The 23,835-nt window shown below is 43.8% G+C and overlaps 1 protein-coding gene and 1 long non-coding RNA gene across 3 annotated transcripts; one reads left to right on the top strand and one right to left on the bottom strand.

The window, feature by feature from the left end:
- Positions 1-244: 244 nt before the first annotated feature.
- LOC139580704 (uncharacterized) lies at positions 245-19,294 on the bottom strand. Of its 2 annotated transcripts, XR_011676090.1 has the most exons (3): positions 19,048-19,152; positions 904-1,777; positions 245-477 (listed from the first exon to the last, which is right to left on the bottom strand). It is a non-coding gene; the product is annotated as an uncharacterized lncRNA (long non-coding RNA). The 2 variants fall into 2 exon arrangements; XR_011676089.1 differs by lacking the exon at positions 904-1,777 and having other exon boundaries at positions 19,048-19,294.
- On the top strand, positions 19,074-23,294 carry faap100 (FA core complex associated protein 100). Its single transcript, XM_071409630.1, has 8 exons — positions 19,074-19,229; positions 19,575-19,696; positions 19,789-20,747; positions 20,839-20,995; positions 21,105-22,074; positions 22,419-22,526; positions 22,616-22,702; positions 22,880-23,294. Exons 1-8 carry the CDS (start codon positions 19,074-19,076, stop codon positions 23,009-23,011), a joined length of 2,691 nt encoding a protein of 896 aa, XP_071265731.1. The 3' UTR covers positions 23,012-23,294.
- Positions 23,295-23,835: the final 541 nt, after the last annotated feature.

Raw genomic sequence — 23,835 nt, 5'->3', positions numbered from 1 at the left:
TCACTCTCCCTTTTACGCATGGCTATTACGCACATCAACTAGTGCACAACACCAACATATTGTAGCTATCCGCAATGCGTAGGGTGTTTGCCTTTCACTCCAGCGACCCGGGTTAGCTTCTCTACCCCACCATTCACTACAATTTGTCAGCAGGTTTAACAGCAGATCCTCACTTTCCCAGTTTATATAATCAGTTCTAACAAATTAACACAATATATGACAAATAGAACACGAGATAGTCAAATTGAGAAAAATTATATGTATTGATAAAAACATACCAACATAATGACAGACAATATTTACAATAGGCTACTGTGCTACCAGTGATTAAGTCAAAGAGAGCCGAAAAACATTTGTGAAGTACTCAAACAGGTCCCGTCTCTCCCCCTCTCTCATCCTTGGCAGTCTTGACGAGCTCTCCCCTTCTGATTTTTGCCTCCCCCTCAAACTTAGTGATGGCATCATTGTATGTTTTTTCTGTGAGTGGAAAATAAAACATTTCAAATCTGGTGGTCTCATCATAAATTGTCCACACAAACGTATCTTCAGATAATACATTTTTAACTCAAAGATATGCCTGTATTTACAGTGCATTCGTAAAGTATTCACACCCCTTGACTTTTTCCACATTTTGTTACGTTACAGCTTTATTCTAAAATGTATTAAATAAATTGTTTTCATCAATCTACACACAAAACCCCATAATGACAAGGTTTTTCATAAATTTGTTCATCAATTTTTACAAAATTACATAAGTATTCAGACCCTTTGCAATGAGACTCGAAATTGAGCTCAGGTGCATCCTGTTTCCATTGATCAACCTTGAGATGTTTATACAACTTGATTGAAGTCCACCTGTGGCAAATTAAATTGAATGTACATGATTTGGAAAGGCACACACACCTGTTTATATAAAGGTCCCACAGTTGGCTGTGCATGTCAGAGCAAAAACCAAGACATGAGGTCGAAGGAATTGTCCATAGAGCTTCAAGACAGGATTGTGTAGAGGCACAGATCTGGGGAAGGGTACCAAACAATTCTGCAGTGTGGAAGAAGTTTGGAACCACCAAGACTCTTCCTAGAGCTGGCGACCCGTCCAAACTGAACAATCAGAGAGGTGACCAAGAGCCCGATGATCACTCTGACAGAGCTCCAGAGTTTCTCTGTGGAGATGGGGAAACCTTCTAGAAGGACAACCATCTCTGCAGCACTCCACCAATCAGGCCTTCATGGTAGTGATCAGACGGAAGCCACTCCTCAGTAAAAGGCACATGACAGCCCACTTGGAGTTTGCCAAAAGGCACCTAAAGACTCTCAGACACTGAGAAACAAGATTCTCTGGTCTTAGGAAACCCAGATTTAATTATTTGGCCTAAATGCCAAGCATCATATCTGGAGGAAACCTGGCATCATCCCTACGGTTAAGCATGGTGGTGGCAGTATCATGTTGTGGGGATGTTTTTCAGAGGCAGGGACTGGGAGACTGGTCAGGATCGAGGGAAAAATTAACGGAGCAAAGTACAGAGAGATCTTTGATGAAAACCTGCTCTAGAGCGCTCAGGACCTCAGACTGCGGCGAAGGTTCACCTTTTTAACAGGACAACGACCCTAAGCACACAGCCAAGACAACGCAGGAGTGGCTTCGGGACAAGTCTATGAATGTACTGGAATGGCCCAGCCAGAGCCCGGACTTGAACCCGATCAAACATCTCTGGAGAGACCTGGAAATAGATGTGCAGCGATGTTCCCCATCCAACCTGACAGAGCTTGAGGTGATCTGCAAAGGAGAATGGTGTGTCAAACTTGTAGCGTCATACCCAAGAAGACTCAAGACTGTAATTGCTAACAAAGGTGCTTCAACAAAGTACTGAGTAAAGGGTCTGAATACTTATGTAAATGTCATCAGTTGTTTTTAAATAATTTGCAAAAAATCTAAACCTGTTTTTGCTTTGTCATTATGGGGTATTGTGTGTACATTGATGAGGGGAAAAAACTATTTAGTACATTTTACAATAAGGGTGTAACGTAACAAAATGTGCAACAAGTCAAGGGGTCTGAATACTTTCCAAATTGACATTATACGAGACGTTTGACCTCAACGTCACCTGATGCATGTTCTTCTGCATTATGATTTTTCTAGCACAAGTTACAGGCTGTTAAGAAATAACATTCTCAGCACTAGTAGAGACCTATTTTTGAACCAGTGACCTTTTGGTTACTGGCCCAATGCTCTAACATTTGTTATTTTTATTGTAATGTAAAAGTATTTCAGTGTTTGTAATGACTATTTTTAAGAACCTGTAATAATACTGAAAGACCAATAAACTACAATACAGTTCAAAATACGTATATACTAATATGCAGAAATCGCTAGGCTATCTCCTGGTTGCTAAAACTTGAATAGTTCACCTAATTTCAGTTTATGTGACAAAACAAGCAAATGTAAAGTGTAGAGAATCATTGTACCAGCAAAACCCTAGTGGCGCAGCGTTTTAAGGCACTGCATCGCCGTGCTTGAGGCATTACTACAGACCCGGGTTTGATCCCAGGCTATATCACAGCCGGCCGTGACCGGGAGACCCACGAGGCACCGCATAATTGGGCCAGCGTTGTCTGGGTTAAGGGAGTGGTTGGCCGGCTGGGATTTTCTTGTCTCATCGCGCTCTACCGACTCCTTGTGGCGGGCCGGGCGCCTGCAAGCTGACGGTGGATGGGGTTTCCTCTGACACATTGGTGCGGCTGGCTTCTGTTCAGTAACCCAAAATATAGTATTTTCAGCTAGTGTACAAAACAAAGTGAAACCAAAACTTAAGAACGGGAAGCATGAAAATAGCACACATAGAACAGATCTACCGCTTCTTAGACTTGCGTTCAATGAGAATTACATATTTATAACTCACGTTTCTATGTCAATTTGGTCAGGTCGCCCAAAAAGTAACATATTGTAGCTACACTGTTTTAACCAGTATTTTTCAGTTACAAGCTCTAGTGATGGGGAAACAAAGCTTCCTGAAGCATTGAGGCCTTCGAGCCAAATGTGTCGAAAATAAGTTAGACACTGATCAACACAGTGTACACAATAGTGGCTCCTGCTGGTCAAAAGAATTTAGAGCAGCCAAATTATTATAGATTCATAGTTTCTAAACCCAGAGTTGCAACATCGCGAAACTTCCGGGAACGCTTTGCGAAACAGACCAAACATACCAGGCCGCTCCACGCTCCAGCCAAACTCGATCCACTCCAGCTCCACTCCGATCCGAGACAATGTCTTAAGTAGTTGAACATGTTTTTACTCCAACCTCGTGAAAGCGACAAACTGACATGTTAAAAACAACTTTATATCAAAGTTGTGCCTTCGTTTTGTCCACAAAGTTGACTAAAGTGACTTATTAGGAATTTTCAAATGTGACTTCTCTATGTGGCCATCAATGGGAATTGTCTTTCTCAGTCATGATTCAGTTAAACTGCAGTACCTAAGTACTACTGTAAGTGCAGTCAAAAGCCTGCTTCCAGACCAGAACCCTGGCCCATTAGCTCGCCAACATCGGCACAACAGGCAAAACGGTTTCCAATTGTTACCACAGCCACAAAGCCAAAATCGTAAATTCATGAAAACATTTGCCTTTTGGTTGTGTGCTGAGTGATTAACCAAAATGTTGGTTATTTTTCGGTTTTTAATTAAACAACTAATTGACCGACGTCATTCCATTTAGTAGATTTTTATTCTGAGCTCAAATGTGCATATCGCAGTTTCTTTAGAGCAGAGATTGCTAACCCTGTTATTGGAAAGCCTGGTTTTGGCGGATGCCCAGAGAATGCAACCTGACCCAATGCATAGTCCCAACTGTACAGTTTGGTGCAAGAGGAATAATGGTCTGGGGCTGTTTTTCATGGTTCAGACTAGGCTCCTTACCAGTAAAGGAAATTCTCAATGCTACAGCATACAATGACATTCTAGACAATTATGTGCTTGCAACTTTGTAGCAACAGTTTGGGGAAGGCCCTTTCCTGTTTTAGCATGACAATGCCTCAGTGCACAAAGCGAGGTCCATATAGAAATGGTTTGTAGAGATCTGTGTGGAAGAACTTGACTGGCCTGCACAGAGCCCTGACCGCAACCCCATTGAACAAATTTGGGTTGAATTGGAATGCCGACTGCGAACCAGGCCTAATCGCCCAAAATCAGTGCCCAACCTCACTAATGCTCATGGCTGAATGGAAGCAAGTCCCCGCAGCAATGTTCCAATATCTAGTGGGAAGCCTTCCCAGAAGAGTGGAAGCTGTTATTGCAGCAATGGGAGGACCAAAACCATATTAATGGCTATGATTTTGGAATGAGATGTTCAACAAGCAGGTGTCAACATACACGACCAAAAGTATCTCTGCCTGAAAATACATGATCTAAAGCCTTTTTCACATTGGCAGTTTGAAGTGGCTAAAATTCAAAAAATTTTGCTTATCCGATTTGAATCTTCTTTTTCCTTCAGTCTGAACAGCCAAAAAGCCCATGGAATCAGATATTTCAAGTCACATTTCAACCCGCCTTGGTAGGTGGTTTGATGTCATATACAAATCTAATTCCTGGCATTGCGACTTGTCTGAAAGGGCAAATAAATCAGATTTGACCAGAAATGTTTTTTAGATTTATTTGGCATATCTTGTTGCTTGCTAGCTAATTTGTTGACAGTTTGACAAGAACATGTGGAAGCTAACTAGCTTATTAATAACTTACAAATGAGTGAATTTGCTAAACAGCTACCTAGCTGACTGCTGTGGTTAGCCAAGTTGGATCATCTTATCCTTTTAGGCTTTAAAAGTGTTCTTACTCTATGATTTTTTTTTCAATTTAAAGTTTTATTAAGTTTTCAAACAACCAACCAAACACATTCCACATTCACAGATGTGACAGACTTAAAAAAAAAAAAATAATAATAATAATAATAAAAAATAAAAAATAAATGTTATATGTATATATATACATATATACATACCTACATATACATACATACACACATACACACAAATAATAATTATAACAAAATTTAAAATGTAGAACTTGCAGCAGCACTATCAAGGTTCTTATTTGCTATTTCCAGCCTTAGCTGAGATGACGAGCCAATGATTAGTTTTTAGATTTTACAGCACCTTACACAACACGCATCTGCTCACCTCCCCGATCCCCCCATTCACTCTGTCCAATTTGAGATATAGTGGAGTAGTGGAGACCAGAGTCTATCAAACTTGGGCTGTCTCTTGTGGAGGTCATAAGTGAGCTTTTCAAGAGGGAGAAAGTCAACAATCTGGTCAATCCACATTTTAAATGTAGGAGAGGTACTAGAGGCCCACAATAGAAGGATACATTTCTTAGCAAAGTATGTAATGGTCATGAGCAAATTTTCTCTGTCAGGATCAAGAACAAAGTCCTGCTGGGCATTAAGAAGATAGAGACACGGGGTCATATCAAACTGTACATCTAGTATTTTCTGTGCAGCAGTATGTATAGATTGCCAAAATCTGGCAATCTCTCTACAGCTCCAAAATACATGCATATAGGTTCCACTTTCAGAGGTATATCTTTTACAGTTAGGAGAAATGTCTGTTTTCATTTTATGGAGTCTCAAGGGAGTGTAATAAAATTTGTACAAAAATTTGTAATTCGATTCTTTCATTTTTACATTAGTAGAGGAGCAGTATACCCTGTCGCAAACCTCCGCCCATAACTCATCACTGATAGTCAGACCAAGGTCCTTTTCCCAGATTATTTTCAAAGGAGTAAAGGAGGAGCCTCCTTTCTCAGAAAGGAGTCTATAGATATAGGATATTTTGCCTTTAATGGATTGTGCTGTGACAAGAAGGGTTTCAACTTCGTTCAACTGAGTTCTAAACCTCCTCTTGGAAGTAAATGAGGAGATGACATGTCTAATTTGAAGATATTTTTAAAAAATGGGATCTTGGCACATTGAATTCACTGCAGAGCTCTTGAAAGGATTTCAGTGTAGTGGTCTTCTGATGAAACAGGTCTGAAAAGGTCCTGATTCCTAGAGTATGCCAAAGATTAAAGTTGGCATCCCTCAGGGCTTTTGGCAAGTCTGGGTTGCCTACTATAGGCGAGTGAGAGCATATTTGGGAGGAGATGCCCAGGTATTTCTTACAGTCCCTCCACGCTAGTAGGGTGCTGTAAATCACAAATGTTTTGGCTATGTTGCCCACTTCACTAAAGTTATTAATGAATATAGTTGAGCTTAGTGGCAATGAACCACAGGATTGGGCTTCTATCTGGATCCACGTTGACTCTTGTCTGTTTGTGATCCATGTTAGCATGTTGCGGATTTGGGCAGACCAGTAGTACAATTGAAGGGAGGGAAGGGCAAGACCGCCCTTAGATTCAGGTTTCGATAGAGTGGAGAGCTTGATCCTAGGTTTTTTATTGCCCCATATAAATTTGGTGATGCTTTGGTTAATTGTTTTGAAAAAGGAAGCTGGGAGATAGCATGGGAGCATCTGAAATAAATAGTTCAGTCTAGGGAGGATGTTCAAACGGATTACATTAATTCTTCCTACTAAGCTAATTGGGAGGGAGATCCAGGTTTGGAGGTTGTTTTTGATTCGATCCAGGAGTGGAAGATAATTCTCCTTGAAAAGCCTATTCAGATCTGGTGTTATGAATATCCCAAGGTATTGAAACCCCTGTGTCTTCCATTGGAATGGGCATAGTGTCTTCATAGAACTGGTGAGTGTAATATTGAGAGGGCAGACAGTGGATTTGTTAAAATTTATCTTATAACCTGAAAACGTGCCATACTGAGCAATTGTGTCTAAAATGGGAGGAAGGGATTTCTCAGGGTTGGATATGTAGAGCAAGACATCATCCGCGTAAAGCGAAATCTTGTGCTGCAGGCCGCCTGCAGGAACACCTGTAATACTTGAATTGCTCCTTATCAACTCTGCCAGAGGCTCCGCCCCCAACAAGTAGAGCAGGGGGGATAGCGAGCACCCTTGTCTTGTGCCCCGTCCCAAAGGGAATCTGTCAGAGTTCAGTCCGTTAGTAGTCACCATGGCATTTGGATGAGAGTATAGTGATTTGATCCATTTAATAAAGTTTGGGCCCATATTGAACTTTTCTAAGACTGAGAACAAAAAGCTCCACTCCATCCTGTCGAACGCCTTCTCAGCATCCAGTGAAGCCAGCAGGACAGGGGTCTTCTGTGCGTTTACTTGATCAATAATATCAAAAAGACGGCGAATGTTATCAGAAGAGTATCTGTCTCTAATAAATCCAGTTTGGTCCGCTTTTATTATTTTGGGAAGAAGAGTGTTTAGTCTTTTGGCCAGCAATTTGGTAATTATTTTGTAGTCGAAATCCAACAAGCTTATGGGCCGGAAGGAGGAGCAGGATAGGGGGTCCTTGTCTTTTTTGAGCAACACTGTAATGCGAGCTGTGCGCATTGAGTCTGGGAGAACTCCGTTTTTGCAAAAATCCTCCAGCATTGGCATGAAAATAGGGCTAAGCTGGGGCCAAAAAGCTTTGTAGAACTCTCTGGGGAATCCATCTGGGCCTGGGGACTTGTTAGGTGGCATGGAGGTAATTGCCTCCAGGATCTCCTCAGGAGTGAAGGGGGAGTTGAGATCTTCTTGGTCAGTCTCTGATAGTTTAGGTAGCGAGATTCCCTCTAGGAAGGAGTGGAGTTCTGCTTCCGTGTGTTTTCTCTCAGAGGTATATAGTTTGCAGTAAAAATCATGAAAAGTTAAATTGATCTTTTTTGGGTCATATGTGACCTCGTCCTCTGCTGTTCGGATAGCCATAATTGTACGCTCTGACTGCTCTTTTTTTAATTGATAAGCAAGCAATCTACTAGGCCTATTGCTATACTCATGGTATTTCTGTTTAGTAAAGAAAACTTTTTTTTTAATCTCCCGAGTATAGTCCAAATTCAGTTTGGCTTTGGCTGCTTTAAGTTGACTCCAGGAGGTGCTGTCTGTGGATTGTTTATGTACTTTTTCACAGCGTTCCAGCTCCCTCTCCAGATCTAGCCTGTGTGCTTCCATTGCTTTTTTCTTAGAGGAAGCATATGCAATTAGATGACCTCTTAGTGTGGCTTTAGCAGCGTCCCACATTGTGGCCGGAGAAACAGGAGAATCTTTGTTGTCTTGTGTGTAGTTGTCTATCCATGTAGTTACCAATGTATGGAATGCTTCGTTTGATAGCATGGAGGTGTTGAATTTCCAGCTCTTTGACCTCGGGATGTTTTTGCAGAGGTCAAAGCGGAGGTGGACAAAGGCGTGATCCGAAAGCGCTATGGGTCCGATTCTACACGTGGCTGAATTTATGAAACTCTTTGGGATAAAAATGTAATCTATACGGGAGTAGGTGTTATGGACATTAGAGTAGTATGTATAGTCCATAGATGAGCTATTAGTCTCTCTCCAGATATCTATCAGTCCCATCTCTTTAGTAAGAGAGTTCAACATCTTTGCAGATCTAGGATTTGTGGTGGGGACTTGAGATGATTTGTCTAGGGTTGGGTTCAGGGTACAATTAAAATCTCCGGCCAACACTCCAAAGGAAACACAATGCTCATTGAACAGGGTTATCATTTTCGACATAAAAGCAGGAGTATCTGTGTTAGGGGCGTATATGTTTAAGAGAGTAATTGGTTGCCCATACAGTGACCCAGTTATCAAAATAAATCTCCCCTCCGGATCAGATATGTTTTTGTCAATTATGAATGGAACATTCTTATGGATAAGTATGGCTGTGCCTCTACTGTTGGATTTGAAAGATGAGAAATACACCTGTCCCACCCAAGCTCTGCGGAGTTTGGCATGTTCAGCATCACAGAGGTGTGTCTCTTGCAATAGCGCGATGTCTGCTTTTTCCTTTTTTAGAGCACATAGTATCTTTTTCCGTTTTATTGCATGACCTAGACCATGGCAGTTCCATGTCAATAGATTTAAGGTACTAGTCATCGTCATCGAACAGTAATCGAACTTTAGTGCAAGTCATCTCTGGGTAAAGGTGGATAGTAGTTACAGCTGCGTTCACATAAAAGGAAAATAAATGGTTTACATAAAATAACAGTCTCTGAACACCCCAGCCGAGTTCCCAAACAACTCGACATATCCCGTTGGATCTATTACCTCCCCGCTCAGTCACAATTCTGTGTTCCAACAACAACAACAAAAAAAACGGGAACAGTTAGCAACGCACAACGTCTCCCCCTCCCCACCAAAGAAATGCCTCATCCTCTCCGCCCCGCATTGGGTAAATGACAACGTAGCCCCCGTCCAGACCACATTAAAAATGGGAGAAAATAAAATCAATAGCCCAGCCTACATATAGTAGGCCTAGGTTATAATATGGAGCCTATCCCTCTCAGCTAAAGGAACATAAATATAGATTAGACGGCTATAATGACATTTAGCAGGGCGGGTGGGTCTTTGGATATCGGCTATATGTTGTCTTACCTCCTTTAGTAATAATAGTAATCGCATTTAGTCATTGGTCCATTTCTCATTGACCGGGGTTGTCTTTCAAAAAACGTTTTGCCTCTTCGGGAGTTTTGAAGTGTCGCAGGGCTCCTTGGTAAAGAATCCTGAGCTCGTTTGGGTATTTGAATCCCCTAAAGATGCCTCGGTCAATGGAGCATTTCTTCACCTCGTCAAACTCTCGGCGCTTTCGGCGTATTCCAGCTGACAGGTCCTGGAGTAAGATGAGTTTGGCGTTTCCCACTGTAATGGTGTTGGTTTTCGCCGCCTGTAGGACTCGTTCCTTGTCGGTGAATCTCAAGAAACGTATGGTGATTGGGCGCGGTGGTTGTCTGGCTGCTGGTGGGGGCCTCAGTGCTCGGTGAGCTCTCTCGAGTTCTATGGGTCTGTCGGTGGACAGGTGGAGCCACTCGGGAATTTTGTCTTGCAGGTAGCGGATCAGTGGCATGTTTCCCTCTTCTTTTTCGCCCAGATTTAATAGAACACAATTATTCCTTCGCCCCCTGTTTTCCAGGTCCTCTGTTTTCTCTTCCAGCTGCTCTATTTTTTTTTTAGCATATGCTATTGTTTCCATGGCGTCTGTCAATAAGTTTTCCGTGGATAGGATTCGCCCCTCTGCCTCGTCCAGGCGCCCCGCGTTTATGGTTATCTTGTTGTTTATGTCAGGCAAAGCATTTTCCAGGATTGTCACCTTGCCCCCTATCGCACTGAGCTGAGCGTTAATGGCATCTAGTTTAGTGTTGAGTTCTGTACGTTGGGATCTCAGCTCAGAAAAGATGTCTTCGACAGAGTGCGAGGTTGGCCTTCGTTGGGCCTCGGGGGGGAACGGGTCCTCTTGCTCCTGGCTAATGGCGCTAGCTTTTTCTGAAGCTAGCTGCTTCTTGGAGGCTTTTTCCGTCGCTAGTGCTCGAGTCCGGGTAAAAATGTCACCTGTAGTGTCGCCTTTTGTAGCCGCCATGACTTTTTGACTAAAGCTAAATGAGTTTAAACTTGAAGTGGAGGGAAGATTAGGAATTGGAAACTACTTGTGCGGAGCTCCTAGTTCATGCGGCCATCTCGTTCAGGGGTCACGTGATCCCTCCCTTACTCTATGATTTTGAACATTCAAAGTAACCAGGAAACATCCATGAAGTCGGAAGTCTGAGATTTCCCAGTTCCACGTTGTTTTGAACATGGCAAAAGATGCCAGATTTTCCGACTTGGATGACCATTCAAAACGATTTTCCTAGTCTGACCTCGCTTTCCCCCTCCCCAGAGTTCCCAGTTGTCTTGAACAAATCAAAGTCAGAGATTTCCAAGTTCCCAGTGTTGCCAACTCCTCAGTAAGGAAAGTAGCTATTGGCTGTCCTAAAAAAGTCGCTAAATGAAGTCATCACCTAATTTGCATAATTGGCCATGTGCATGTAATTGTGATGGACGCTGTAGGAGAGAGGAATAACGTCGTGGGAGAGACAAAAAGTTAGTAAAAAACTACAAATGAAGAACTACAAATGAACTTTCTTCTGTCTATTCCTTTTTATGTCACAATTCCAACCCTCCTCCTTTATCTGGGCTTGGTACCGGCAAAAGTGACCCAAAAGAGACACTCTGGCAGAGTTACTTAGTTTTTTTTTTTTTTTTGGTTTAGTTTTCTTCATTTGGTTTTTAACCTTATGGTCCACTTAGGAGCCCACAATAAGTCACAGTAAAACATGAACATTTTTAACCATAACATTTTTTAGTATACAATCTAAATGGACCAAAAAGAGACAATAGAAAAAACTGTCAATCGCAATGTGAGAAAATTATGGTCACTAGTCTGGCCCTAATTCAGGTTCATTGTTATTTTTTCCCAGACCCCCCTCCACACACACACAGGCTGTGCTGGCGCACAGAAAGAGTGGGTCATCATCATTTTGGTCAAGGCTCTCTATGGCAGGTTCAGCAACTGAGGGAGCTGACTTAAATGAGTAAACAGCTGATGTGTCAAAAAGCTGCAAAACATTATCAGGCAGCTGGTGCTCATAGCAAGCCTCACCAGACAGCTTCAGTCCATATCGAATGTACAGGATGGAGTTAAGAGTCTGCAAGGACATGCGATTTCCAAGTTTGCTTTTTACCACACTCATCTGGCTGAATACTCTCTCGACTTCAGCATTCGAGTGTGGCAAGGACAACACAGACATGGCAAGTTCTTGAAACGGGTTGATATCAGCTGCATCCCTGAACTTCCAAATCTCACTCCAGAAGCCCAGTGTGTTTTTGGTCTCATTCCATTTACTAAGATGGATGGCACACCATTGCTGGACAATCTTGTCTATCTCTGCAGGGGAGTAGCCATGGAGCTTGGCTATTTTTTCTATTTCTCCAGGGCTCTTATTGTGCTTTAGAGTTTCCTCCACATTGAAAACTGACATGTTTGACATGTCAGTTTTCTGACATGTACTGACATGTACTGCAATGCTTCGATGTTGTCCGGCAGTCTCACCCTCAACTCATTAGTGAGGGAGATGGTGAAGGCTACACACCGCTTTCGGACATTGTTTTCATCCTCAGGCGCCAGGTGGAGCTCAGCTGCCTTTGACTCAAAAAGGTAACCAAGGTACGGTTTGGGACTGATGTATCCATCTATTGGCCCTTTGAGTACATCAACATTTGCCAGTGGATTCAGCACCCTGCTGCTCACAGACTTGATCAGGCTAACCAAGCTGTCAAGTATGTTAGGATTTGTGTTTATTGCACTATAACCCAATGCTATATCACATGTGATTGAATATTAGCAACTGTTGGCCTGGGCGCCTGGGTGTCTGTGTGTGTGTGCTGGAAGTAACAGTTAGCCCCAGATAAGTGTGCTGGGAAGCTGTGGTTAGCCTTGAGCGAGAACAGTGTGCTTTTGTATACAGGTGCAAATAGCGCAGACAATGTTGCAGAGCTGTCTGACCTCAGTCTCTGGGGTGAGGGAGCGTAATCTACACAGCAACAGCGCCGGGACACCAAAGAGCACAAAGAGGCTAGGACTAGCCTGAGCGCCGGCGATAGGCTGAGCAAAGTTTAAACCACGCTCAGCCTCTACTGTGATAGGCCAACAGACGGGTTGGAACTAGTCTGTCACAGTATAAGAACAGCTGTTTACTTACATCCTGCCAGTTCCCTGTTCTACCCTGCGGGGTGGTACAGTGAACCCGTATATACGAAAATTGCATTTACCATTTATCGCTTGAGTTTAATAAAAATACTTAAAATATATTCGGGGACTCTGAATCACATTTTGTCCTGATACCAGATTTGAATTGACGCAAATCCCTTATAAGTAGCTTAAGAGGATCTACTTGCTCTCCCTCAAAAGCCTTGATGGCCAACTGTACCTCACCCAGCACTGACTTCAAAAAAGTCAGATACAATATGTTTTGAGGATCACTGTACATGGAGTATAAAACCTCAGCCATGTAGCATTGTTCACTGGACTTGGTGACTGTGAAATGCAGCCTAAGCTCCTCCCACTGGTCCAAAATGCGTGAAACTGTGGGTTCAATGGAGAGCCAACGTGTGGCACACACACCTTGGTTATCTGTAAAGGTTTCTCCCCACAGTTGATGGTCTCATATATGGCCTTGTAGGCCTCCCTGCGCTTTGGAGACACTGAAAACCAGTTATAAGTCTCTCGTACCAAGTACTCCACACTACGGGGGATGGTGTCATTGGAAGCATGACTTACAGCAAGCTGCAGAGAGTGGCACACAGCGAATAAGAACCAGATATTTGAGGCCATACTCCTCCTTCAGCACTTTATGGACCCCATTGTTAATCCCCGTCATAACAGAGGCATTGTCAGTCCCTATCCCCAGGAGTTTCTAATTTAAGACAACACTTCGAGGAAAGCCACAACAGCACGGGCTATAGATTTGGCATCTCCTCCCTCCAACTCAACAAGCCCCAGAAATGTTGATACAATTGTCTGCTTGGTGTCACTAACGTACCTTATCACAACCCCCAGGTACACTTACATCCATGGACTCGTCGAGGAGGAGGCTGAAACGCTGGTCACCCACATCTAAGACAAACTTTTTCAGAAAGTATGGTGCTAGAACACCATTAATCATGTCTGTGCACTTTGTCCTGTGCATTTTGAAGTGGGTAGCAGCAGTGGAGTCTGAGAAAGCAGCTCTACATGCTTCTCCAATGTGATCACATGCCAGCATGGACGTGTTCAGCGATAGCTAATGCCATGGTGGCCTCAGCCTTTTTTGCAGTCAATTTTTTTAACCATAAATGGCAGCTTGTTTTGGGTGGAACTGTTATAAGGCTTTTCCTTTTGTGTATGTTTTTGAGTTGTCATGTGATTTTTTACATCACTAAGTTTGGCCTAGAAATCAGCCTTACAATACAGGCAGTATGCCCGTGTATCATCTCCAATAAACGGCTTCAACCAGCCTTTGAATTCAGGGTTTGATTCCCACTCCTTTCTGTATTTTTTAGTGTACAGTTTAGACTGAGACATGATGAGCTAGCCAGCTAGATGTTTAGCTTATGTCACAGAGAGGCACACACACAGTGGACAAGGTGAGTAAGTGACAGGCTGTGTGAGTCAAATGCAGTGATTTATTTTTATTTATTTTAGACAAAGAACATTTGAAATTTACATCCCGCCCTGAATGTAAGCCAAGGCGGGATCAGCCAGCGGCGGCTTCCCGCATGCGCGATTAATTTGCAGTCTGGACGCGGAGGGGTGAACATCTCCTGCTCTGACTGCAGCTGGGAGGAACTGCTGCGTGAGGACTGGGCCACCTGTGAGTGCTTTGGGACGGGAGTGGGGCCCAAGGCAGCACCCGCTGCTCATTGAGAAGAGTAAGAAAGATACGTGCTTTCACCTCAGTCTCCAAAAGTCTCCAATAACACCAGAAAAAGTCACTAGATTTGTCGCTAGTCAATTTTTTGAAAATGTGTCGCTAGAGGGGTCTGAATACTCGCTAAATATAGCGACAAAGTTGCTAAGTTGGCAACACTGCACAACATTACTAGTTACATGTTTCTGGCGGCATTCTTCCGTTCACGTTACACACATATAAATAAAGGACACAAAGAACCAATTTAGGGTTCTTTAGCGATGAAAATTGTCCAACAACTCACTCTGGGTCATCCTCTGACTCCCAACCCTCCAGTTCTTTGAGACAGACGAAGCACTTGGCTAAGTCCGGGCCAGAGTATATGTGAGCGGAGCGAGAAGCGAAGCGTGCCCAATTTTACTGGAGTGCGGCGCGAGATACCCAAAGGCTGGAGTGTCGGCCTTCTCGCCCACTCCAATTGTGCTCCAAAGTAGTGCTCACATCACAAGCTCAGGGCATGCCTGGCCCAGCATGCGTTTGTAGTCTATGTGTGTGCTGCTGTAGACCCTTGCTTCAGCTACTGTCATGGAGTTCGCTAAATATTTTCATAAAGAAACTGATAAAACACACATGTGCAAAATCAAGGTGACTTACAAAGATGAGGACCGAGAGCAAGAAAGAGAGTGCGATGATGTAGGGTCCACAACTAAAGAATCATTGTGGAATCTGAAAAGACACATCACGAAAGCGTGATATGGAAGGCTATTTACTACGTGCACATGATAAAAGAAAGGAACAAGGTGGTTAGCTAATTAAGTGTCATTGTAGCAAACTAAAAATAAGATGGCTTAAAATTTTTGTTCTACTATCTATACAAATAGGCCATATTTGATTTTGGCCCAATAGGCCTGGCATATTACAACATTCAAGGAGCATTCCGTTATGACTGGGTTATTTTGCCTAACAACCTTTTGGCCTACCCACAGAAAAAAAATAAACTCTGCATCCATCCCCAGCCTGGCAAGAGTGGTCAAAGGGGTGTATAGCATCCCCAGAGGCTCTGCAAGCCCGGAGATAATATTATCAGCTGCTAGTATGCTCTCCAGGCACCATCGCATGAGCCTGAAGCCACAGACTCTGTCCAAACTCGCGTTTCAAAAAATGAATTCAAAGGCACTGTAGATTGAGCCTAATAAAGGCATTTTTTCATTTCATTTGTATTTAATTCTAAGTAAGTCAAAGCCTGTGCAATTTATGGACTATAATGATGTAATACAACGAAATGCTGTTTAAATGATGAGAGCTTAATGTCCCTGACTCCATACCAGTCTAGTGTGTCACACTCGCAAATGCTTCACAATATATTTCTTTGTAGGTTAATAATAATTAATTTTTGTTCCTTCTTAGGCTCCCTGTCTGGCTCCTGACCTATTTAGAGTGTTTATATGCTGTTTAATGCTTGTTAAGGATCATATATCCTACACCTTACCTGACACCCTAGACCAGGGATTATCAACTAGATTCAGGATGTTTTTTTCTGGAGCGGATGGTCAAATAATTTGTAGACTGCAAATTGACTGCAAGAAGCCCAAACATATATAATGTTTGACTTAAATATAATCATTTTAAACCTTGCTTACATTTGCATATGATCATGTGTCTCTCTATTATGCGTGGGAATACTTGGGAACAGATTTCTTAAATTAAAATCACTGAGCTGATTTCCTGGTGTTTTTGTAGTCTTTTATGTCCAACAATGAAACTTCCAAAGTTTTTTTTTTGTTGTTGCTCAGAATACTTGGGGGGGTCAAATAAAACCACCAACAGCCAAATTCAGCCCGGGGGCCGCCAGTTGGAGAATCCGGCTCTAGACCCACTTCAATTTCCATACCACCCCAGTAGATCCACAGACGATGCAATCGCCATCGCACTGAACGCTGCCCTATCCCATATGGACAAGAGGAATAGCTATGTAAGAATGCTATTCATTGACTACAGCTCAGCCTTCAACACCATAGTACCCTCCAAGCTCATTATTAAGCTTGGGGCCAGGGCCTGAACCCCGCCCTGTGCAACTGGGTCCTGGACTTCCTAACGGGCCGCCCCTAGATGGTGAAGGCATGAAACAGCACCTCCACTACGCTGATCCTCAAACAAAGGGGCTCCACAAGGGTGCATGCTCAGCCCAATCATCAAGTTTGCAGACGATAAAACTGTACTAGGTCTGATTACCAACAAGAGACAGCCTATAGGGAGGAGGAGGTGAGGGCCCTGGCAGAAAATAACCTCTTCCTCAAAGTCAACAAAACAAAGGAGCTGATCATGGACTTCAGGCAGCAGAAGGAGCACACTCCCATCTACATCGATGGGACCGCAGAGGAGATGGTGACAAGCTTAAAGTTCCTCGGTGTACACATCACTGACAATCTTAAAATGGTCCACCCACACAGTGTGGTGAAGGCGCAACAGCGCCTCTAACTTCAGGAGGCTGAAGAAATGCGGCTTTGCCCCCAAGACCCTCACAAACTTTTACAGATTCACCATTGAGAGCATCCTGTCGGGCTGTATTACCCCCTGGTACAGCAACTGCACTGCCCTCAACTGCAGGGCTCTCCAAAGGGTGATGCGGTCTGCCCAACGCATCACAGGTGGCACACTGCCTGTCCTCCAGCACACCTACAGCAACCGATGTCACAGGAAGGCCAAAAAGATCATCAAGAACATCAACCACCCGAGCCACGGCATGGTCACCCTTCACGTCAAGGCCATCAGACTTAAATAGCCATCACTATATGGCCATTAAATAACACACAGCAGCATTTAAAATTTATTTAGAGGCTATATTTAGAAGCCTGTGAGCTAGGATCTCTTTAAGGGGAGGCCTATAATAAAAAAACGTTATAAAACACAAATAGAGTTCTAAAATATTTCCGTTGTGTGATAGCCTAAATTGGAATGCCTTGTTGTAAGTTGAAGGCCTATTTTGGGGGGGATAGGCCCAAATGAAACATTGAATTATTAAAGTTATAGGCTAAAGACCTTTGGATAATTATGACCATTTTTAATACACACATGGATTTCAATAAACAAATGAATAAGACTGTTCCATTCTCTTTGATTTAGTTCCTATTGCCACTCAGACAAATGACAGAATGGATGTCAGACTGACTGAACTGAATGAAGGATGAATTAAATGTTCAAATATGTTAGAATGATGAGTTGCCCACATCAAGCATGCTCTGCACTTTATTTGGCTAGTAGGCAAATGGGCCTACATTAGAGTATAATGACTATAGCTGCATGCCTACAGAAGGGCATCTTCTGAGGCTGAGGGGTGCTTTTCTGAAGGCTCATGGTGCTGCATGGAGATCACAAGCTCTTCAACTGGGCAGCAGTGTCACAATTGAGGGATTAGCCTATACGGACACTACCTACGACCACTGAACAGTTATTGTAAAGTGTGGGAATAAGCTTATGCCAGATTTAGCCTAAATGTAACCTCTCCCTTGTTCATTTCAAAGTCCATATGTTCATGACCCAGTTCATATAAATCATGTCAAATTATTTTAAATGTAAATTAACCCCTCCTACAGAATATGCTTTGGCAAGATTATGAGTGATTAAATAAATATCAAAATATTCTATAAACAAATATTGAGGGGCAAAGACTCCAGTGGTCATATATAATTCACAGATTCACCAAACATATATTCTGTTTCATTATTCCTGGTATATATACACACTACTGGTTATGATTGCAGACAGAACCCAGATAATTGGATGGTACAATATTGAATTAGTCACATTTTGAGAAGGTGCATACATGGGAATGTACACATCACCCAGAGATATGCCCATGCTGTAGAGATACACCTAGCAGACTGAAACTTCACTGTTGTAGGCATAATACAGCTAGTGCCATCTAGACTTGCGATGGCAAACAAATCCATTAGCTACCTAAATGTGAAGTAAACTCAACTGAGGAGTAATAGAGAATTTAGACTTTTAACTTGAAAACGTGCAGGATACCTATTTTTTTTCCAGCTTCCCTGACTTCCGTTTTTTTTTTTTAAATACTGGGTTAGGCTTGCTCGTGTAGCACTCCTCACAAGTGGTTTGGTGTACTTTTTTTGTTGGTGGTGAGATGAAACTGCCAAAACTCTGAAAGGTATTATTGTATGTCAGAATTGCAACAAGATTTTTTCAAGCCTAAAATGTTAGTCCGCAATCGTAACCTGGTGTTTGTATGTTCACAGATGAAATTTCACGTTTACTTGTCATGTTTCACGCATGACTTTTCTTACTGATCCTTAACGATACGTACGTTCAACCTTTTGGCAGCTATCTGGCTCCGTACATAACGCTTTCAACCAAGAGTTTACAATAGCTAAAAGTTTACAATTGCACCGCACTGAAACGTTTTAGAAATTTTGGCGGATGTTTGCCTGCGATGTTGTGATTGGTGGGAGGCTCATGGCGTTATACGTCGGTCTTGGTGTTTAGGTAATGGATAAAAAAAAGTGGTTTGGAACGCTGATTGGTCAGAAACAACACTTACGGAGTTTTGCATCCGTCAACAACCAGTTGATGCATTTTCAATCAAGCTACAGCACTGAAACGACCTACAAATAGGTATTATGGACATAACTAGTTAGTAAATAAGTTGCTGCTATCAGAACTTTGACTGCACAATACATTTCCCAATTGGGACAATAAAGATAACTTTAATAATCTTTCTTGGTTGAATAATCTTTCTGACCTGTTATTTTTCCAGTTCTCTCGGCTATGGAGGCGAGATGTGCTGTTGTTGAGACTTGGGCTGAGTTCGGATGTCCTTCGCCGGGTACAGCTGCTAACGTGATCTGGTCTGGGGAAGATGTGTTGATTTGTACTGGGAGCGACGAGGTGTTGGTCTTCAACACACAAGAGCTGAAACTGACGGTAAGGCTGAATCTCAAACCATACACTTCGCCCGCTTCAATTAAAGAACAACAGGCGACACATTCCCTCAGGTGAATAACAGGTGAACTGATTATTGATGAACACTCAGGTGAGTAGCAGGTAATACAATGACAAGGAACTGATTGTTGATAAACACTGAGATGAATAGCAGCAGGTGATACAATTACAAGAAACAGATTATTTGTGAACAGAGGTAAATAGCAGGTGAACTGATTATTGATTAACACTGAAGTTGCAGTAACAGGGGGTCTATTTGAACCTGGCTGTCAACTATATGTGATATTCTTCATGGACGAGAAACACTCATCTTGTCTGTTATTCCAGGCTGTCCTTCAGTTCCTGAGTCCAGTGTGTCACATGGTGCTGAGTGAGGACAAGCAGTCTGTCTATGCTGTCTGTGAGAGTGATGGGGTGTACTGTATCAGTCTACCAACTCTGCACCCTAGGTATGAACCTCTTAATTTGAACTACGGAGACTGACCATGCAAAAATTACATGTATATTTGATTACCCTCTCCCCCTTGTCCTGTCTCACCAGGTCTCCCACTCCCCCAGCTGACCAATCCCCTGGCCCTGCTCTGTTCAAGGTGTCGTCTAATTCGCTGGCAGCCAGAGACAAGGGGGTGTGTTCTCTGATTGAGGTGGGAGGGTCCGGAGGGACCTTGGTGACCGTCTCCTTGAGAGACGCAGCCTGGTGGTTTACTCTGTATAAAGCAGCTGACCACCAGAAACTGACTCAGTTTAGTCTACCTGTCGTTTCAGTTGGTCACCATGTCGAATCAGAGGAAAATGGTGCCGCAGGACTGGTCATGCGACCTGTGTTAGCTTGCGTTTACAGCAGTGATGCACCACCCTTGTCATCATCCTCAACAACAACAAAACTACCACCTTTGTCATCATCGTTAGGCGTCAAACATTTTTTCCTGGAGCCTCTCCTCTTCAAGCTCCTCTTCGGCGTCGACGCTGCCCTCATCAACTCCCCCATGATCCTTTGCGGCCTGCCTGATGGGCGTCTCTGCTCCCTCCCCTTACTTCTCCCAGGACGATCAGGCTCCTGCGTTAGAGTTCTACACAGCATGGAGCAGCCAATCACGTTTATCGGAACCACGACCGAGACAAATGATGGTCCACAGTGTTTGGTGGCAGTAGGCCAATGGGGGAGGGTGGTGCTGGTCAGAACCTGTGAAGGGGGGCCAGAGGAGGGGAGCAAGGTAGCAGCATTAACAGAGGGGTGTGTGTTGGGGCCTGTGGTGTGTGTGTGTGCAGGCAGGGAGGGCCTGTACTACAGCACAGGGTCAGATCTTCTAGCCCTGGATCTTCCAGGGGTGCGAGAGGCAGCTCCAAAGCCAGAAGAGAGCCTGGTGGTCGGCCACGGGGAGAGGCAAGGCCAGGGACAGGCCATGGTGAGAGCAAGGGAGTCTGCTACCCTACAGAGTCCTGTCAGCCTTAATGTCTGCAGGGTCATTGCCCTGGCTGGGCCCTCACACAATGCCTCAGGTAAAGTGTGTGTTCAGCTCAACCAATATTTTCTGCAACCGATCTTTGTTATCAAGTTTATTTTCTTACGGATCGTGTTTGTGTGTTACAGGCATAGTGCAGTTGGTGGCTTTGTCTCTCCGGGGGAGGCTCCAGCGTTTAACCCTGCCTAAGGGGACAGAGGTAGGGGGAAAACCCAGGCTCCCCTTATCACAGGTGGGACAGAGAGTGAGGGACCTCCTTGCAGCCATCGGAGATGTGTGTGAGAGGTGAGGCATGCAGTAGATTTAATGGTAGATCTAACATGTGTTTTATTCAGATGAATAGTACTTATTTAACATGTTAATTTACTTGTATGTGCTATTGCTTGTCCCACAGAGCATCTGTGTTGAAAAGCACCATCCAGTCCAAAAACCACTCCCTCAGACACCTGAATCAGGTGCTCAATGTCTGCTGCCTACTACTAGCAAATCAGAACAGTGGAGAGCAGCTCCCGGTCAGCAAGAAGCCAATCAGGTGTCACGTTGTTGCCAAGTGGAGTCGCCTGCTACAGAGAGACTCCCTGAATCTGACCTGTGTTCTGGACAATTCTAGTCCTTACGTTCTAGAACGGAACTGGACGTTCTGTGTGCGAGTTCTACCATTATCCTACCCTCTTCCTGCAGGGGGGGAGAACACCTCTCAAACATTCTCATTCCCATTCCAGAAACTAGAGCCGGGTGGGAGAATGGAAGTGTCGTTGCCCCTAACAGTGGCGGGGGACACATCTTTCCCTGTGACGGTTAGCTGCTCGCTTTCCTACTCCCTGCAAAGCTTGCTGGGGTCTGAGGAGCTGTCCCGCCTCTTGGCCAATGGGGAGCCGGCATCTCGTCTGGGATTGGAGGGTGGATGGGTCAGTCTGCCCCTTGACACGCTGACAGTGGATTGGCTGGACGCTCTGCAGGTGACCGGGACCACGCCCCCTCACAGGGACCCAAACAGACCCTCCATTTCCCCGGATACCGTCTCGATGGATCTCGTTGAGGCCTTCCTGAGCACCCGTAGGATCAGGGGTTCTGGGAGGGGGGATGGAGAAGGAGGAGGAGAGAGGATGGTGGCGTCTGATGGGGGGCTGTTTTCAGCAAGCATCAAGGTCTCAACAGAGCTACTGAGAGGGACACTAGGACTGGAGCCACCAGGCTCTGCTGGCCCTTCTCAGGGTGTGTGTGGCTCTGTGCTGGGCTGGCTGCTGTCACAGGGGACAGGAGGAGAGGACTGGAGGGGCAGAGGGGACAAGGGAGGACAGGAAAGCTCTGTGGTCTACGCCCGGTGTCTAGGGCGACACACTGTCAAACTCACAGCCAAAGAGGTGTGTATTTTTTTATATTTCATATTTTTACATATCATGAAAACATGATTGCATTGATACTGGGTGTATCAGTTGTGGTCCTTTAGCTCAGTTGGTAGAGAATGGCGCTTGTAACACCAGGGTAGTGGGTTCGATTCCCGGGACCATTCATACATAAAATGTATGCATGCATGATGACTAAGTCTCTTTGGATGATAATTAAAAAAAGTGTCTGCATTTATTGTATTATTATAGTTGTATCGGTTGTATCCTTTTAGACTCACTTGAAATTCATGTTTAACTTTCCTGGGAGACTATTGTATGAGGTATGTGTTGAGAGTGACTACCTGTATGTTGTTGGCCAGGTAACTGTAGGGGACACCAGTGTGAAGGAGGCTGTGGAGGTGCAGGTGCAGTGCTCCTCCATGGCAGCAGTGTGTGGACTACACCATGCTGTGTTAAGCCGTGTACAGGTAGGAATCCCAACATGTGTGATAAACATTTGTGCCTGTTTGCTACATCATCCTCTCCTCCCTAACACCCTGTGTGTGTGTGTTGAAAGGCTCTGCTCCAGGGTACTGCTGGCACACAGGAGTCCTCTATGGGAGTCCAGGGACTGGGCTTGAGACAGGCCCTACAGCGGGCACAGGTGAGACCAGACTAACAACAAACTACCTGGTAACAAGGGTTGAAAGAAATCCTCAAACACACAAATCCTCAAACACACAAGAAACAGACAATCTGTAGTATTTTCTCAACTTTTCTCTGTGTCTATAGCCTTACCTCTTTTCCTCTTCTTTATCTTCCTCCTCCTCCCCCCTGCCAGGTTCTATCTGAGCATCTCCAGGAGGCTCGTATCCCAGAAGCCATTGGATTGGGAATGACCACTGGACAGACCACCAAGACACTGTTCAGCATTTACAGGCAACTCAGAGAGAACCCTCTCCTCATCCTCTGACACTGTTACCATCCCACATACGCTCCTCATCCACACATTTACAATCCTCTCCTCATCTTCATTCTCAGCCCCACACTCACTATCCAATACCTCTACTGCAAAGGAGAAATTAATGACTGTTTGTCTCCCTCTGCTGTTTTAGTACACAAACAGCATTTCTTTCTTTCTGTGAATGTTTGTTAAGTAGTACATAGCAGGTAGGTTGTGTGTGTGTGTGTGTGTGTGTGTGTGTGTGTGTGGATTAAAATGTACTTGTAAAATTAAAACAACGGATTTGAAGAGTCACTTCACTGACAACATTATCCACACACGAAACATAACTTCTGCACATCTCAGAGATTATTTTTATTATAGTTTTTCAAAACTTTTCAGAAAAATTAATATTAGAAAAGGATAAAACAACAAAAGACAAATTAAGTATGTATCATTGTCAAGTGACAGGCTGTAAATCACTAGCACTATACTCTTTCTAGGATGATCGTGTAGTTTTGTTACACCTGATGTGTTACTGTTTTGATTTGAGGGAAAAGCCTGTAAAAATCTCAAACGACACCCATTACACTCCTGTATCCCATATAGAGGGCTCCTACTTATCACCTGAAGCCATTACTCTATGTGTCTGTGTTTAGAAGTGGGCCTACTGCCCTACATGGGGAAGAGGGTAATGTTTGAGATGCAGCTGCCTGTCATGTTTGTTAATGTTACGATGCTGCGATGCTAAGGAAGCTGTCTGCTAATGATGACTCAGCTATGATGAATTGATGACTTTCTGAGTTTATTATTACACACCGTCACTCGCTTACAAAGTTAGAATTGGCAAAACG

This window comes from Salvelinus alpinus, chromosome 7, assembly GCF_045679555.1.
Source record: "Salvelinus alpinus chromosome 7, SLU_Salpinus.1, whole genome shotgun sequence".
Classification (NCBI taxonomy): domain Eukaryota; kingdom Metazoa; phylum Chordata; class Actinopteri; order Salmoniformes; family Salmonidae; genus Salvelinus; species Salvelinus alpinus.
Note: the sequence above shows the minus strand (reverse complement) of the source record. Positions and strands in the feature narration are given on the sequence as shown.

Excerpts from the sequence above, each read along its gene's own strand:
- faap100 (XM_071409630.1), top strand. The coding sequence starts at position 19,074 with ATGGAGGCGAGATGTGCTGTTGTTGAGACTTGGGCTGAGTTCGGATGT. Across the intron at positions 19,697-19,788 it reads CTACCAACTCTGCACCCTAG|GTCTCCCACTCCCCCAGCTG; the intron begins GTATGAACCTCT and ends CTGTCTCACCAG. Across the intron at positions 22,527-22,615 it reads CTGTGTTAAGCCGTGTACAG|GCTCTGCTCCAGGGTACTGC; the intron begins GTAGGAATCCCA and ends GTGTGTTGAAAG.